The 18702-nt window shown below is 41.2% G+C and overlaps 1 protein-coding gene across 1 annotated transcript in view; it reads left to right on the top strand.

Moving 5' to 3' along the window:
* Positions 1-17902, top strand: part of LOC137423889 (uncharacterized) — a 33348-nt gene extending 15446 nt beyond the window's left edge. The window contains exon 5 of the mRNA XM_078773650.1: positions 17817-17902. Within this exon, the coding sequence (XP_078629776.1) occupies positions 17817-17902 (86 nt within the window). The remainder of the gene's footprint in view (positions 1-17816) is intronic.
* The last annotated feature ends 800 nt before the right edge of the window (positions 17903-18702 follow it).

Genomic DNA, 18702 nt, shown 5'->3' with positions numbered 1-18702 from the left:
TATTCACCAGATGATATTAAGAGTCAAAGGTTAAAAGGTCCATAAGGTCAGAAGGATCACAGGTGTTTAAGTGGTCTAATGAATAAGGATAACATGTCAAAAGGTTAGAAGGTTCGTAAAGAACAGGGTGAGAGAAATAGAGGTCTTTAGGGTCAATATGGAAGTGAATGGGTCAAAGATTAATCTGCCAGATGATATGTAGAAGAAGGATGATAGGTCTATAAGAGAAAACAAATATTTGTAGTGTTTGAGTGGTCTAATGAACAACATTAAGGATAGGTACTACAGACAAAAGGTTCATAAAGATGAGGGTGGGAGAAATAGAGGTGTTTATGATTTTTGAAAAAGACAAGGGGGTAAATGACATTAGATAGGGATTTCCCATGTTAAACGGAGGTGTCCCAGAAGCAACATTATTACACTACTCATACTTGTCATGACTAATGGATCATGACAGAACATTCTAGTCATGACTAACGGACCATGGCAGAACATACTAGTCATGACTAACGGACCATGGCAGAACGTTCTCATCATGACTAACGGACCTTTGCAGAACATTCTAGTCATGACTAACGGACCATGGCAGAACGTTCTAGTCATGACTAATGGACCATGGCAGAACGTACTAGTCATGACTAATAGACCAGGGCAGAACGTTCTAGTCATAACTAATGGACCATGGAAAAACATTCTGGTCATGACTAACGGACCAGGGCAGAACGTTCTAGTCATGACCAATGGACCATGGCGGAACGTTCTAGTCATGACAAATGGACCATGGCAGAATGTTCTAGCATGACTAACAGACCATGGCAGAACACTCTAGTTATGACTAACAGACCATAGCAGAACGTTCTTGTCATGACTAACGGACCATGGCAGAATGTTCTAGTCATGACTAACGGACCATGGCAGAATGTTCTAGTCATGACTAACGGACCATGGCAGAATGTTCTAACCATGACTAATGGACCATGGCAGAACGTTCTCGTCATGACTAACGGACCATGGCAGAACCTTCAAATCATGACCAACGGCCCATGGCAGAACATTCTAATCATGACTAACGGACCATGGCAGAACGTTCTAGTTATGACTAACGGACCATGGTAGAACGTTCTCGTTATGACTAGCAGACCATGGCAGAACGTTCTAATAATGACTAACGGAACATGGCAGAACATTCTAATCATGACGAACGGACCATGGCAGAACGTTCGAATCATGACGAACGGACCATGGCAGAACGTTCTCGTCATGACTAACGGACCATGGCAGAACGTTATAATCATGACCAACGCACCATGGCAGAACGTTCTAATCATGACCAACGGACCATGGCAGAACGTACTAGTCATGACTAACATACCATGGCAGAACGTATAATTGGGGGAGGGGCAGGGGGAGGGCGAGGAGGAGGGCGAGGGGCAGGGGGAGGGCGAGGGGGGAGGGGGAGGGGGGAGGGGAGGGTGAGGGATGGGAGGGTGAGGGGGGTGGGGGGGGAGGGGCGGGGGCGGGGGGGGGGATAGGAGAGGGAGGGGGGAGGGTGGGAGGGGGAGGGGGAGGGGGGGAGGGAGGGGGAGGGGGGAGTGGAGGGGGAAAGGGGAGGGGGAGGGGGAAGGGGGAAAGGGGAGGGGGGAAGGGGGAAAGGGGAGGGGGGGAAGGGAGGGGGAGGGCGAGGGGGAGGGGAGAGGGGAGAAGGGGTAGGGTGGAGGGGGGAGGAAGGGGGAGGACGGAGGGGGAAGGGAGGGGGAGGACGGATGGGGGAGGGGGAAGGGGGAGGGCCAGTCAACAATGACGTTGCAGTTCTCATGGTCGGAGAGCAGCACAACAATCGCGACATCGTCCTGCATCTTCGAAAGAGCACGAAGCGGATTTTGGAGACTCATCGATCCTGTGACCCACGTCCTCCAGTACCGGCGTTGCCGGGCGGGGGAAGGGAGACCCGCACATTCCCAACCCGTACATTCGCCCTCTCGACTCAAGCTCGTATTCGATTCGTATTCGAAATCGAAAGGGGAAATCCTTCGTATTCGAATTCGTAAACACGAAATATGAATTAAAATTTATATTATATGAATATGAAAATTTAATTCATATCGCACAAAATCGACACAAAACACGGTCGCATAAAGGTGAAAAAACGCAATGGCTTTTCGCCCTGAATTAGGTGCAAACGTGTGACGTGTGACGGGATGGAACATCACGTGATCGCTCTGAGCGAATCATCGAGCTGCTCGCACTGGCCAAGATTAGCGGGTACTTCGCTGAAATGCGCTGAGGTAAATATGAATAAAAAATATGGATCTCGTCAAATATTGTTTCGGCCATGTTCGTCCCAGGCTCAATGGCCATGTCTATGCCAAATATCAAGCACGTGAGCCTCTCCGTTTCGGAGTCTATCGGTAACATTACACACACACACACACACACACACACACACAAACTGTGTTTTATATATATATAGATATCCAACATCTGACAGACCATGGTTTCCCTGGTCGATCATGAGGAGTGATTGGACATTCACGCGAATGAAACGGACACGCAGTTCAGACATAGGTCATTATCGTCTGTTACGGGTGAGCAGGAACATCCAGAACGTCATTCATGAATTATTTGTAAAAGGGAAACGTGAATTGAGCTTGAAATCCTGTCTGTGTCTCTTTAACTTGTATAATGCACTTTCCTCAGTCACACACATATTATGTGAGTGTCGACATCCCGCAGGTTTCCATGAGTCCTTCTCCTTGCCATCAAAAGCACTTTTTTGTAGTTATTACGCAAGTAGAGCCTTAAACGTCACAACAAATGTCAGAGAATGAGTGCAAAACTCTGAGCCCTCACAACATTCAATCATATCATTGTTTGGGTGTTATTGCGTCCTGTTTTTAAATTTCTTGTGTTGAAGGGAAACAAAAGTCACATTTAAAAATTTCTGATTTATGACTCATACACCTCACATTAACCCCCATTCCCTACCCATGATCTTTTCTACCCCTGTGAACCCCATCTAACCGAACCCTCTTGCACGCACTTGGCACTCTGCTCTTTTCCTGTTCTTTTCCTTCCTTAATTGTTTCTCGTGTCCAACTGTTGTCTCACTGTCAATTCATTGTCTTCTTACACCCCGTCACCTCGCTCTTCCATGAGCCTCGATCTTGGATATAAAGCTGATCACAATCGATATTTCTCACTATATGCATATCAACAAATACAAGAAGCTCCTTCAATCCATGCTCACTCACTGACTCGCTCATATAAATGTTTCGTACTTTCTCGGTGGGCGAGAAAGTTTAAATTTGACATTCAGGTAACTAGGTAACTCAAAGTCATAATTCCAGAAATAACTATATGGTATTCATAGAATACTTACCCCACGCAGTCGACTCTTCTGTTTTTTTTAATTTTTTTTTCTTTGATCCAATATGGCTGCCAGACCACGTGACCAATGACGTCATCAATTTACATTCTCCAACGTAATTGCTGTGTAGATCACGCTCAATAAATTTCAAACTGATCGGGCTAAGCGTTGTACTTGTCGAATTATGACGTCATAATGAAGGCACCAATGACGTCGTCGTTGACAACACTTATTCCCCATGCAAAGTTATTTAAAATGGGCTGCGTTTCATTTTCTTCCATGGAGCGGTTTCCGAGATATAGAGGTCCAAGGTGTTTTTGGTTTTGAAGGATGGCGCCGTTCCACGTGAACCATGACGTCATAATTGTCACTAAAAATTATACATGAGTAGACGCATACCATGGTGAACATTTTGTGTCAAGCGACCAATGGATGCTGTCAATCGGAACTGGACTCTGTGTTTTTTGCACCTGAGAAGGTAGAGAAGGTTCATTCAACCCTCGACTCCGACTCCGCTACCGGACTGAATGGCATCAACTCAGGTGTCCTAAAATCCTGCTCTGCTGCTCCTGCACATCCTCTCTCTCTGCTCTTTTCTCCCTGTCATTTGCACTTGGGCATCTTCCATCTGCTTGAGAGTCCGCCAAAATCACTGCACGACATAAAAATGTGCAAAACCTGATCTTCTTAACTGCAGATGTATCAGCTTACTTCCAATCATCAGCAAGGTCATGGAATCCATCATCACAGTTGTTATGAAAACCTTCCTTTTCTCCAACAACCTCATCCCAGATCATCAATTTGGATTTAGACCTGGTCACTCTACCTTAGACATGCTGCTTCTACTCTCTTAACAATGGATGGAGGCCCTCAATATCAGACATGAGATCAGGGTCGTCCCTTTGGACATACAGTCACGTGAAAAAGTAAGAACACCCCATGTAAAGTTTTGACTTTTTCAACATATTTAAACATACAGCTATTTGATCTTCATTTCAACAATATGGATAGATAGAGGTGATATAATATAACAAATATCATGAAACATTTACATTTTGTAGTCCATTGTATAATTTAAATAAATATAAATGCAAATTTCGCATGTGGAAAAAGTAAGTACACCCTTGGCTCTAATAGGTGGCATTGACCCCTTTGGCAGAAACAACCTCAAGTAGGCGTTTCTTATAACTGTCTACCAGTCCCTGACATCGACTGGGAGAAATTTTTTCCCACTCCTCCATGCAGAATTCTTGCAGCTGTGCGATGTTTGAGGGGTTTCTTGCATGCACAGCTCGTTTCAAATCCCCCCACAACATCTCGATGGGATTTAGATCCGGGCTTTGACTTGGCCTTTCCAGAACCCTCTATTTCTTTCTTTTTAGCCATTCCTTGGTGGATTTACTGGTATGTTTAAGGTCATTGTCATGTTGCAAGGTTCAACTTCGGTTGAGCTTCAACTTTCCGACAGATGGCCTCACATTATCCTCAAGCACCCTCTGGTACAATGAAGAATTCATAGTGGATTCTATGATGGTGAGCTGCCGAGGCCCTGATGCAGCAAAGCTGCCCCAAACCATAATATTTCCACCACCATGCTTTGCAGTTGGTATCAGGTTCTTGTGGTCAAATGCTGTCTTTGGTTTTCGCCAAACACGTCTTCTGGTACTGTGGCCAAATAGCTCTACCTTTGACTCATCTGTCCAGAGCACATTGTTCCAGAAGTGCTGGTCTTTGCCTAGGTGTTCATTGGCAAACTGTAGTCTTGCCCTGATGTTTTTTCTGGACAGCAAAGGTTTCCTCCTGGCACACCTCCCATGTAGATCAAATTTGTGCAGCCTCTTTCTAATGGTAGACTCGTGCACTTTGACATCAACAGTGGCAAGAGCTACCTGTAGGTTCCGTGATGACATTCTGAGGTTCTTAGAGACTTCTTTCAGCATCTTGCGGTCTGCTCTCGAGCTGAACTTGCTGGGGCGGCCTAGCCTGAACAAGTTGGCAGTTGTTTGGAATCTTCTCCACTTGTAGATGATCTTCCGGACAGTCAAATGATTGATTTCACATTGTTTGGAGATCTTTTTAAATCCCTCCCCAGACTCGTAGGCATCTATAACCTTCTTTCTGAAGGCTTCAGAGAGCTCTTTTGATCTAGGCATGGTGACGCCACACATTTCAACAACAAAGAGCAAACCAAACTAAATGTCTGAGGTTTAAATAAGACAGGTTCCTCCAAGATCCTCTCTAACGATGTTCTAATCATTTGCACCTGAGCTGGTGCACCTGATTCTAATTTTAGGTATTTGAAGTAGTGATAAATGCAGGGGTGTACATACTTTTTCCACATGTGAAATTTGCATTTATGTTTATTTAAATTATACAATGGACTACAAAATGTAAATGTTTCATGGTATTTGTTATATTATATCACCTTTATCTATCAATATTGTTGAAATGAAGATCAAATAGCTGTATGTTGAAATATGTTGAAAAAGTCAAAACTTTACATGGGGTGTACTTACTTTTTCACGTGACTGTATCTCGTGCTTTTGATACAGTCTGTCATTCCGCCTTGCTCTCCAAACTCTCTGCCTATGTCATCCAAGATCACCTCCACACATGGCTTACTGACTTCCTCTACTCTCACATCCAACGTGTGGCTCTCAATGGAATCTTTTCATCTCCTCTCCCTGTCAAGGCTGGAGTACCCAGAGGCAGTGTTCTGGGCCCTGTCCTATTCCTGATCTTCATCAATGATATCTCTGACTCTCTGGAAAATCCTCTTTATCTCTTTGCTGATGACTCCACTCTCTGTCATGACATCCCTCATCCTTCAGACAGGTAGGCCGCAGCCTCTTCCCTCTCTTCAGACCTTGAGAAAATCACAAACTGGTCAAACACTTGGAATATGTCTTTCAATCCTGATCTTTCTTGGGTAAACCACATTTCAAAGTTGGCCTCCAAAGGCAGCCGCCGACAAGGCATCCTCCATCATACAAAGGTCTTCCTTGGCACACCTGAACTCCTACGAGCTACAAGGCCTTCATCTGCAGCTTGATGGAGTACTGTACTGCTTTCCCCTCTGGCTGCCCACCCTTCGTCAAACCTTGTTCAGCTTGATACCATGGCAACCAAGACCTCCCATATCATTGGAATCTTTGGCGATGAAGCTGAGTTTATGGTCTATCACTTCACCATCGCAGGGAGTTCGGTGGCCTCTCTGCCTTCTACCTCCTCCTTTATGGTCTTACACCGTCTGTTCTTTCCGTGCTTTATTTCATTACTACTCACTCAATCTTCATGAAGTTACTACTCACCCATTCTTTATTGAAATACTACTAATTCGTTCTGCATTTATAATAATAATAATAATTCATTTATTTTGTATAGCGCTTTTCCAGAAGCCCAAAGGCGCTTTGACAGAGTGGAAAACATAATGCATAACAATACATGAAAACAACAATTGCAAAAAGACAAGAATCAAGAAAACAAACAGCAGCGATATACGGCATATATATAAGACAAGAATCAAAAAGACAAGACAAGAATCAATAGGGAAATATTTAAAGCAAAAGGAGGGAGAAGGAGAAGAGATAGTCAGGGGTTAAATGCTGTGGGTTGAATGTTGAATGCAGCGTTGAACAGGTGGGTCTTTAGTGATGTTTTGAATGTGGTGAGTGAGGAGGAGTCTCTGATGGTGTGAGGTAGTGAGTTCCAGAGGGTGGGAGCAGCGATGGAGAAGGCCCTGTCCCCCCAGGATCTGAATTTGGTCCGGATGGAGGGGGTCAGGAGGTTGGTACCAGCAGAGCGGAGGTTGCGGGTGGGAGTGTGTCTGGAGAGGAGGTCAGCCAGGTAGGATGGGGCCAGGTTATGGAGGGCTTTGTATGTCAAGAGGAGGATTTTGTACTGGATTCTCTGGGGGATGGGGAGCCAGTGAAGCTTGTAAAGGACGGGGGTGATGTGGTCACGGGTCCGGGAATGAGTGAGTAGACGGGCAGCGGAGTTCTGAATGTATTGGAGTTTATTGGTGATTTTTGAGGGTGAACCATAGAGGAGGCTATTGCAGTAGTCCAGACGGGAGGTGATGAAGGCGTGGATGAGGGTTTCTGCAGCCGTGGAGGAGAGGGATGAGCGGAGACGGGCAATGTTTTTCAGGTGAAAGAAGGCTGACTTTGTGATCTGTTTAGTGTATTTGTCGAAGGAAAGGGTTTGGTCAAAGATGACGCCAAGATTCCGGATGTGAGGGGAGGTGGATACTGGGATACCGTCGATGTTGAGGGCAAAGTTATGGGTGGATTTTGTGAGCGTTTTTGGGCCAATGATGATTATTTCAGATTTATCACAGTTAAGCTTGAGGAAGTTGATTTGAAGCCAGGATTTTATTTCAGTGATGCAGTTTGTCAGGATAGAGTGGGTGTCGGTGGAGACGGACTTGGTGGAGATGAAAAGCTGGATGTCATCGGCGAAGCAGTGGAATTGGAGACCATGACGGCGGATTAAGTGACCGAGCGGGGACAGGTAAAGGATGAAGAGGAGGGGGCCAAGAACTGAACCTTGGGGGACACCTTGGGGGAGGGGAGCAGTGGGGGATTTGCAGTTATTGATGGAGATGAACTGGCATCTGTCAGAGAGGTATGATTTAATCCAAGAGAGGGCAGTGCCGGTGACGTTAAAGGTGGATTCAAGTCGGGTGAGGAGGATAGTGTGATCGATGGTGTCAAAGGCAGCGCTGAGGTCGAGGAGGACGAGAATGTTGAGGTTGCCAGCGTCAGAGGAGAGGAGAAGGTCGTTGGTGATTTTGAGGAGAGCAGTTTCAGTACTGTGGTTGGAGCGGAATCCGGATTGGAATGTTTCATACAAGTTATTGGCAGAGAGATGATGTTTGAGTTGAGTGGCTACAGCGCGTTCCAAAACTTTTGACAGAAAGGGTAGGTTGGAGATGGGTCTGAAGTTGTTTAGGGTGTCAGGGTTTAGACCAGGTTTTTTTAGAATGGGGGTAACAGCAGCAATTTTGAGGGAAGGTGGGACGATGCCTGTAGACAGGGAGGAGTTTATTGTTGCAATGATAAGTGGAGAGAGAGCAGGGAGGGAGGCTTTGACAAAGCTGGAGGGGATGGGGTCAAGAGTGCAGGTGGCAGTTTTCATTCCTATGAGGAGTTCAGAGAGGTCAGTAGGAGAGATTGGGGAGAACCGAGACAGGGGATGGCAGGACAAGGGGGGGCAGGTGGTTGGAGGGGGAGCGGGTGCGGCGGTGGTCAAGCTGTTGTAGATGTTGTCAATTTTGCGTTGGAAGAAAGAGAGGAAGGAGATGCAGTTGTCTACTGTGAATGACTGGGTGGTGGTGTTCAGGGGGCGGAGGAGTTTGTTTATTGTCGAGAAGAGTGCTTTTGGGTTTCCGGAGCCAGAGTGGATAATTTGAGAGTAGTAGGCAGAGCGGGCGCGGGAGAGGGCATCTTTGTAGTGTTGTATGTGGTCCTTGTAGGCTTGGGAGTGAACTGTGAGACCCGTTTTATTGCGGAGTCTTTCAAGTTGGCGAGCACGAGTTTTCATCAGGTGGAGTTCAGGGGTAAACCAGGGAGCAGAATGGGTGAAAGAAACTGTTTTGGTTTTTACAGGCGCAAGCTGGTCAAGGCAGGAGGAGAGAGTGTGGTTGTAGTAGTCAGTGAGGTCGGAAGGGGTGTGGAGGTCAATGAAGGGAGAAGTGGACATTTTTTCAGAGAGGGTGGATGAGAATGAGGTAGGTGAAAGAGCGTTTAGCTTACGGAAGTTGATTGTGCGATAATGCCTTGGTGTTGGGGCGGGGATGTTGATGGTCAGAGTGATGGCTAAGTGGTCAGAGAGGGTGAGGTCGGAGCCATAGAGATGGTGCAAATTTAATCCAGTGGAGCAGACAAGGTCCAAAATGTGACCACGGATATGGGTAGGAAAGTCGACATGTTGAGTGAGGTTAAAGCAGGTGAGTAAATCAGTGAAGTCAGTGGTTATTGTGGAGTCAGTGGAGTCCATGTGGATATTGAAATCACCAAGGAGGAGGATTGAGGGGGAGAGGGAACATAGCTGGGTCAGAAAGTAGGAGAAGTCAGACAGGAATGATGGGTGTGGTTTGGGAGGGCGGTAGACGACAGCCATGACTGACTGCGTGTGACCAGAGAGTTTTAAAGCCAGGTGTTCAAATGATGGAGCAGATGAGATGGAGATGAGGTTGGTCTTGATGTCTTGACGGTGGATAACGGCAATTCCACCACCTCGGCCCTCCGAGCGTGGTTTATTGACGTAGGAATATCCATTGGGTGTGGTGAGGTTGAGTGTGTAGTAGTCCAGAGGTTGTTGCCAGGTTTCGGTGAGACAGAGAAAGTCCAGTTTGTTATCCAGGATGTATTCGTTCAGGATGAGGCATTTATTGTTGAGGGACCAGGTGTTGAACAGGGTGAGCTTGATGTTGTTTTGAACAGCAGGGATGAATTCAGGTGATTTAGCCAGGGTTCGTAGGCAAGAGGTGCGATCGTGTGGGTTGCTGTGACCAGGTGCGCTGGGACGAAGAGTGAGAGTGCGCTGAGCCGACCAGAGGACGGGGATGGAGTGACCTGATTGCAAATAAACAAACTTGCGACCGGAGCCACGGTGAATGTACCTGGGTCGTCGGAGGAGTCCATTTGATTTGATGGCAGAGATGCATGATGGGGTGGAGCGGGTATTGAGCAGAAGAAGCCTTGCGGCGGAGTACTTCAGAGCCATGCCAGGCAGGAGCGAAGGGACGAGTACGAGGCCAAGGTCGAGGAGGCAAAGCGGCAAACGCAGCGGCAAACGCAGCGGCAAACGACTGCAGCCGCTAATCAAGACCACAGCGGCAAACAAGGCCACAAGGCCACCGGCAAACAAGGCCACGGCCACAATCAACGGGAGCGGGCCTTTCGAATTCCGTATTCCGTACCATCAAAAGCAGATTCCGTTATCCAGCCGGAGAACACGCGGCACGTGCGGGTGTGAAAAGGCAGGACAGGTGTGAGATGTCAGGTCAGAAAGGTAGAAGCAGACCCTGTACATCCATCCAGTCGGAGAAGCGGCGAATATGCAACGCCAGCGTCCTCTCGCAACCGAACCCCAGATGTTCCTCAACCATTCTTTATTGAAATACTACTAATTAATTGTACACCGCTCCTTTCCTATGCCATCTCTAGGCATTGCAAATCATCACTGCCGGGCACCAAAGGGGGCTCGGCAGTGACGCACGCTGAAAGGGAGTACTCAGTTTTCACTCTGGTTGTTTGTTTGTTTTCTTGCTTTCTTGTTTTCTTTCTTGTTTGTTTGTCCGGGCGATATCTCAGCCATCCTTTGAGCTAGGAAGCTGAAATTTCGGCACAATAGTGAGCAAGTCCTTTGTCAAAAACACAATTTTTTGTTTTTTGATTAATCAATTAATTGAGGAGTTATTTAATTATTAGCGATTAATTAAGTACTTATTTAATTAATCAAATTTCCTTTCTCTTCTGACCATTAACTCAGGCACCTTTTGAGTTAGGAAGCTGATATTTGGACATGCCAATGACCAGGTGATTTGGCTGCAAAGGCTATTTTAGATTTATTAATTAATCAATTAATCAATTAATCGATTAATTATTTAATTATTTGATTAATGACAATTTTTTTTTTTTAAGTTACAGATTCTGATGAAATGGTGGTGGTTTATGTGTTCTGTGACCGAATTGTTTAATAATTTAAAATTTTTATGATTATTATTTATTTATTTTCATTATTAATCATTTATTTATCTTCTTTCTCATTTGGCCAATATCTCAGGCACCTTTTGAGCTGAGAAGCTAATATTTGGACATGAGTGACCAAGTGATGTGGCTATCAAGGACATTTTTGATTTATTGATTAATCAATTAATCAATTAATCGATTAATTTTTTAATTATTCGATTAAGTACTAAAAAATTTTTTTTTCACTTACAGATTCTGATGAAATGGTGATGGTTTATGTGTTCTGTGACCGAATTGATTAATAATTTAATTTTTTAATGATTATTATTTATTTATTTTCATTATTAATCATTTATTGATTTTCTTTCTCATTTGGCCAATATCTCAGGCACCTTTTGAGCTGGGAAGCTAATATTTGGACATGGCAGTGACCAAGTGATGTGGCTATCAAAGATATTTTTGATTTATTGATTAATCATTTAATCGCTTAATTATTTATTGATTAATCAATTAATTATTTAATTTTTTATTAATGACTTATTTAATTACATTTCTAAAAGATAGGTCTTCGTATGAAGCATCAGTGGTTTAGTTATGCTATTAGCCAATTGATTAAGAAAATATTTTGTGATAATTGTACACCGCACCTTTCCTATGCCATCTCCAGGCATTGCAAATCGTCATTGCCGGGCACCAAAGGGGGCTCGGCAGTGACGCACGCTGAAAGGGAGTACTCAGTTTTCACTCTGGTTGTTTGTTTGTTTTCTTGCTTTCTTTCTTTCTTGCTTTCTTGTTTGTTTGTCCGGACGATATCTCAGCCATCCTTTGAGCTAGGAAGCTGAAATTTCGGCACAGTAGTGAGAAAGTCCTTTGTCAAAAACACTATTTTTTTTTTGAATAATCAATTAATTAAGGAGTTATTTAATTATTAGCGATTAATTAAGTACTTATTTAATTAATCAAATTTCCTTTCTCTTCTGACCATTAACTCAGGCACCTTTTGAGTTAGGAAGCTGATATTTGGACATGCCAATGACCAGGTGATTTGGCTGCAAAGGCTATTTTTGTTTTATTAATTAATCAATTAATCAATTAATCGGTTAATTATTTCATTATTCGATTAATGACTAAAAATTTTTTTTTAAGTTACAGATTCTGATGAAATGGTGGTGGTTTATGTATTCTATGACCGAATTGATTAATAATTTAATTTTTTTATGATTATTATTTATTTATTTTCATTATTAATCATTTATTTATTTTCTTTCTCATTTGGCCAATATCTCAGGCACCTTTTGAGCTCGGAAGCTAATATTTGGACATGAGTGACCAAGTGATGTGGCTATCAAGGATATTTTTGATTTATTGATTAATCAATTAATCAATTAATGGATTAATTATTTAATTATTCGATTAATTACTGAAAAAAAAATAATTCAGTTACAGATTCTGATGAAATGGTGGTGGTTTATGTGTTCTGTGACCGAATTGATTAATAATTTAATTTTTTCATAATTATTATTTATTTATTTTCATTATTAATCATTTATTTATTTTCTTTCTCATTTGGCCAATATCTCAGGCACCTTTTGAGCTGGGAAGCTAATATTTGGACATGATAGTGACCAAGTGATGTGGCCATCAAGGATATTTTTGATTTATTGATTAATAATTTAATCGATTAATTATTTATTGATTAATCGATTAATTATTTATTGATTTATCAATTAATTATTTAATTTTTTATTAATGAGTTATTTAATTAAATTTCTAAAAGATACATGTTCGGATGAAGCACAAGTGGTTTTGTTATGGTATTAGCCAATTGATTAAGAAAATATTTTGTGATAATCTTTTATTGATTTTAATTATGCAATTAATCAATCAATTAGTGTACACCTCTCCCTCCCAATGCAGCCTCTATGAGCTGCACTGCGGTATTGCCGGGCGCCGGGGGCGACCCGGCAATGCCGCGCTGTAGGATATTTAATTATTTGGCATGGGGGCGGTGTACTTTGAATGTATGTGTACTTGTTCTGCATTTAATTACTACTCACCATTCTTCATGAAGTTACGACTGACCCATTCTTTATTGAAATACTACTCACTCAATCTTCATTTAATATTACTACTCACTCATTCTTCATTTAATATTACTACTCACTCGTTCTTCATTGAAATACTAATCACCTATTCTTAATTTAATTACTACTCACTCATTCTTCATTTAATTGCTACTCACCGATTCGTAATTGAAATACTACTCACTCATTCTTAATTGAAATACTACTCACCTATTCTTAATTTAATTACTACTCACTCATTCTTCATTTAATTGCTACTCACCCATTCGTAATTGAAATACTACTCACTCATTCTTCATTTAATTGCTACTCACCGATTCTTAATTGAAATACTACTCACTCATTCTTTATTTAATTGCTCCTCACCGATTCGTAATTGAAATACGACTCAATCATTCTTCATTTAATTGCTACTCACCGATTCGTAATTGAAATACGACTCACTCATTCTTTATTTAATTGCTACTCACCGATTCGTAATTGAAATACTACTCACTCATTCTTCATTTAATTGCTACTCAACGATTCGTAATTGAAATACTACTCACTCATTCTTCATTTAATTGCTACTCACCGATTCGTAATTGAAATACGACTCACTCATTCTTTATTTAATTGCTACTCACCGATTCTTAATTGAAATACTACTCACTCATTCTTCATTTAATTGCTACTCACCGATTCTTAATTGAAATACGACTCACTCATTCTTTATTTAATTGCTACTCACCGATTCGTAATTGAAATACGACTCACTCATTCTTCATTTAATTGCTACTCACCGATTCTTAATTGAAATACGACTCACTCATTCTGTATTTAATTGCTACTCACCGATTCTTAATTGAAATACTACTCACTCATTCTTCATTTAATTGCTAGTCACCGATTTCTAATTGAAATACTACTCACTCATTCTTCATTTAATTGCTACTCACCAATTCGTAATTGAAATACTACTCACTCATTCTTCATTCAATTGCTACTCACTAATTCTTCATTGAAATAGTACTCACTCATACTTCATTTAATTGCTACTCACCGATTCTTAATTGAAATACTACTCACCGATTCTTAATTTAATTACTACTCACTCATTCTTTATTTAATTGCTACTCACCGATTCTTAATTGAAATACTACTCACTCATTCTTTATTTAATTGCTCCTCACCGATTCGTAATTGAAATACTATTCACTCATTCTTTATTTAATTGCTACTCACCAATTCGTAATTGAAATACTACTCACTCATTCTTCATTTAATTGCTACTCACTAATTCTTAATTGAAATACCACTCACCTATTCCTTCATTTAATTGCTACTCACCGATTCTTAATTGAAATACTACTCATTCATTCTTCATTTGATACTCACCGTTTCGTAAATGAAATACTACTCACTCATTCTTCATTTAAATACTACTCACCGATTCGTAATTGAAATACTACTCACTCATTCTTCATTTAAATACTACTCACCGATTCTTAATTGAAATACTGCTCACCCATTCTTTATTTAATTACTACTCACTAATTCTTCATTTAATTAGTATCACCCATTCTTCAATTTCATTACCACTCACATATTCTTCATTTAATTGCTACTCACCGATTCTTTATTGAAATACTACTCACTCATTCTTCATTTAATTGCTTCTCACCGATTCTTAATTGAAATACTGCTCACCCATTCTTTATTTAATTACTACTCACTAATTCTTCATTTAATTAGTATCACCCATTCTTCAATTTCATTACCACTCACCTACTCTTCATTTAATTGCTACTCACCGATTCTTTATTGAAATACTACTCACTCATTCTTCATTTAATTACTACTCATCGATTCTTAATTGAAATACTACTCACTCATTCTTCATTTAATTACTACTCATCGATTCTTAATTGAAATACTACTCACTCATTCTTCATTTAATTGCTACTCATCGATTCTTAATTGAAATACTACTCACTCATTCTTCATTTAATTGCTACTCATCGATTCTTAATTGAAATACTACTCACTCATTCTTCATTTAATTGCTACTCATCGATTCTTAATTGAAATACTACTCACTCATTCTTCATTTAATTGCTTCTCACCAATTCTTAATTGAAATACTGCTCACCCATTCTTTATTTAATTACTACTCACTAATTCTTCATTTAATTAGTATCACCCATTCTTCAATTTCATTACCACTCACCTACTCTTCATTCAATTGCTACTCACCGATTCTTTATTGAAATACTACTCACTCATTCTTCATTTAATTGCTACTCATCGATTCTTAATTGAAATACTACTCACTCATTCTTCGTTTAATTACTACTCATCGATTCTTAATTGAAATACTACTCACTCATTCTTCATTTAATTACTACTCATCGATTCTTAATTGAAATACTACTCACTCATTCTTCATTTAATTGCTACTCATCGATTCTTAATTGAAATACTACTCACTCATTCTTCATTTAATTGCTACTCATCGATTCTTAATTGAAATACTACTCACTCATTCTTTATTTAATTACTACTCACCGATTCTTAATTGAAATATTACTCACTAATTCTTTATTTAATTACTACTCACCGATTCTTAATTGAAATACTACTCACTCATTCTTTATTTAATTACTACTCACCGATTCTTAATTGAAATATTACTCACTCATTCTTTATTTAATTGCTACTCATCGATTCTTAATTGAAATACTACTCACTCATTCTTTATTTAATTACTACTCACCGATTCTTAATTGAAATATTACTCACTCATTCTTCATTTAATTTCTACTGATGAATTCTTCCTTGAAATACTACTCACTCATTCTTGATGTAATTGATACTCACCAATTCTTCATTTAATTAGTATATCATTCATTCTTCGTTTAATTACTACTCACCCATTTTTTCATTTAATTTGACTCAGCCTGTCATCCTCCTGAGGTTTGCAAAATAAGTACCAGCTTACATGGGTAGTAAGCCATTTGCGTATCATACGTCAGAATGGCGATTCGTCTAGGATTGTACTCCTTCGCCAAATGAAACTGCTTCAGCAGCTCTGTGTACCTCACGGCATGAAAGGAATGGTTATTATATAACAATACACTTGTTCTTCTGTGTGTGTCTGTGTGTAACATTCCATTCCACCCATTGATGGATAGTTTGCCTGACTTCACCCAAAATTTCATTTGAAAACGCCAATATGCCTCCACATAGTCACACAATGGGTAGATATCCTCAAGTCATAAAAATAAACAAGTTTGATTTAAATCCCTTCAGATGTTTTCAAATACAGTATCACATTTTCACCAGTCATGACAGATATCACATCGATCGGTGAAGCGGTTTCAGAGAAGGGATTTAAAAAAATATCGGCTTTCAAACCACATGCCAAACCACATGACCTACGTTGTCATCATTTTCAACCTATATGCAGCAATGGTGTTGGATAACATTTGTAAAATTTTGCATCGATAGGGTAAGCGGTTTCAGAAATATAATTATTTAATATTTTCCTTCAATACAATATGGCTGCCACACCATGTGACCAATGATGTTTTTGTGATCATATTTTAATCAACATGCCTAGTCAATGACACATGTAAAGTTTCGAGTCATCAATTTGGTGGTTTGGGAGAACTTGTTATTTTAAAGTGTTAGATTAAATCCAATATGGCTGCCAAACCATGTGACCTATGATGCCATAAATTTAATATATCTAAATACAAATGGGTGAGAGATCATGTGCATGCAATTTCAGATTTTTAGGATAAGGAATTCGATTAAAACATTTTTGGCTGGTATACCACTTCACCTATGATGTCATCATTGTCATGCCATTGTTCCCCATTGGGAGTACTTGACAATGTGCCAAGTTTCAATTTTTTCCATTCAGCGGTTTCTGAGAAATAATCTTTTAATTATTTGTGTTTAATCCAAGATGGCTGCCATACCACGTGACCTATATGAATGATCGTTTTAAGGCCATTTTCCCCACTAGAGCAGGTGTTAGCCTTGCGGGCCCCATGACAATCATGGTTTCCTGTTTGAGGCAATGTTTTTATGACCGGATGCTCTTCCTGTCGCCAACCCTTAGTCGCCTCTTCCGATGCGCAGGGATACGGTGTACCTATTCTAAACCGGGGTACACACCGGGATCATTCATCCCAGCAAGCTGGTACTCAATTTGCCGACCTCGGAAGGATGACAGGCTGAGTCAACCCCCCTGGTGTTCATTTAGCGATCGACCGGGATTCAAACCCAGGATCCTAGGATCCCAAGCCGGCACCCTAACCGCTAAGCCAACACCAGGCTATGACGTCATAGGACCTATGACGTCATAGGACCTATGACGTCACAATTATCATAAAACATTATGCGTGGGTGTCACTCCTACCCTGAAAGTTTAATCTCAATCGGACATGTGGCTGCTGAGAAAAAGGAGGTTTAGCCCGTACGGATGGACAACCCGAAAACATAATGCCTCCGGCCACCTTCGGGGCGGAGGCATAAAAAGGCATACGGTCGCCATGTTGGTGCTTACGGTTATGCTAAGTCAAAGACATATTCGGAGCTGTCATATTCACAATAGCCATGCCCTACCTATAAGTTTTCCCAATAAGTTTTGATGCTGATAGGTGTCACCGCTTTGTGAAGATCGGCCTCAATCGGCCTCAGCGATCGAGGAAGCGCAGTGTTGCCGTGTACAAAGCCCAAATACAGTGGTGAAGAAAAGTTTGTGAACATTTACATCAGTAACTGGTGGCACCTCCCTCAGGTTTCGGACTTGGGGTTAAGAGGTGGATGTTGAAGACTTGTGGTTTTCAAGGCGAAGGGAGAGGAGAGAGTTCAGGACATGGTCACATTTTACATTACGGGAATGTTCCGTGGGTCCCTGATAGTTACGAATAATACTATTAAACTACATTAACCAGTATTAACCTACCGAAGTGATTTTTAGCTCACCTGGAACGAAGTTCAGAGGAGCTTATGCGATGGCGCGTTGTCCGTCCGTCAGTCCGTAAACACTTGAAACATCTTCGAAACCGCTGATGGGATTGCGACCAAATTTGGCACAAATGATATTTGTTTTGTTGTGACTAAAGTTTGTTCACGGCATTTAAAAAAATCGGGGTCTAAGGGGGTTTACAGGGGGTCAAAGTGGACCGAGGTTTGACCCCCTAAATTGGTATTTACTTTTTCCTCTGAAACTACACATACGATTTCGATGAAACTTGACCACAACCTTAATCACCCACGATATACCGATGTTTGTTCATGGCACTTAGAAAATCAAAGTCTAAGGGGGGCCACGGGGGGGTCAAAGTAAATCCAGGTTTGACCCCCCAAAAATAGGTATTTGCTTTCTTCTCAGAAACTACACACACAGTTTCAATGAAACGTCACCACAACCTTCATCACCCACGATGTACCAATGTTTGTCCAAGGTATTTGAAAAATTGGGGTCTTACGAGCTATATAGGGTCGGGGGAGGTGGGTTACCCTCCATAATGTTCAGCACTGCATTCAACATTCAACCCAC

The sequence above is a fragment of the Myxine glutinosa genome, chromosome 3 (genome assembly GCF_964187855.1).
Source record: "Myxine glutinosa chromosome 3, kmMyxGlut1.1, whole genome shotgun sequence".
NCBI lineage: Eukaryota > Metazoa > Chordata > Myxini > Myxiniformes > Myxinidae > Myxine > Myxine glutinosa.
The sequence above is the reverse complement of the archived record's forward strand: the minus strand, read 5'-3'. Positions and strand labels throughout refer to the sequence as shown.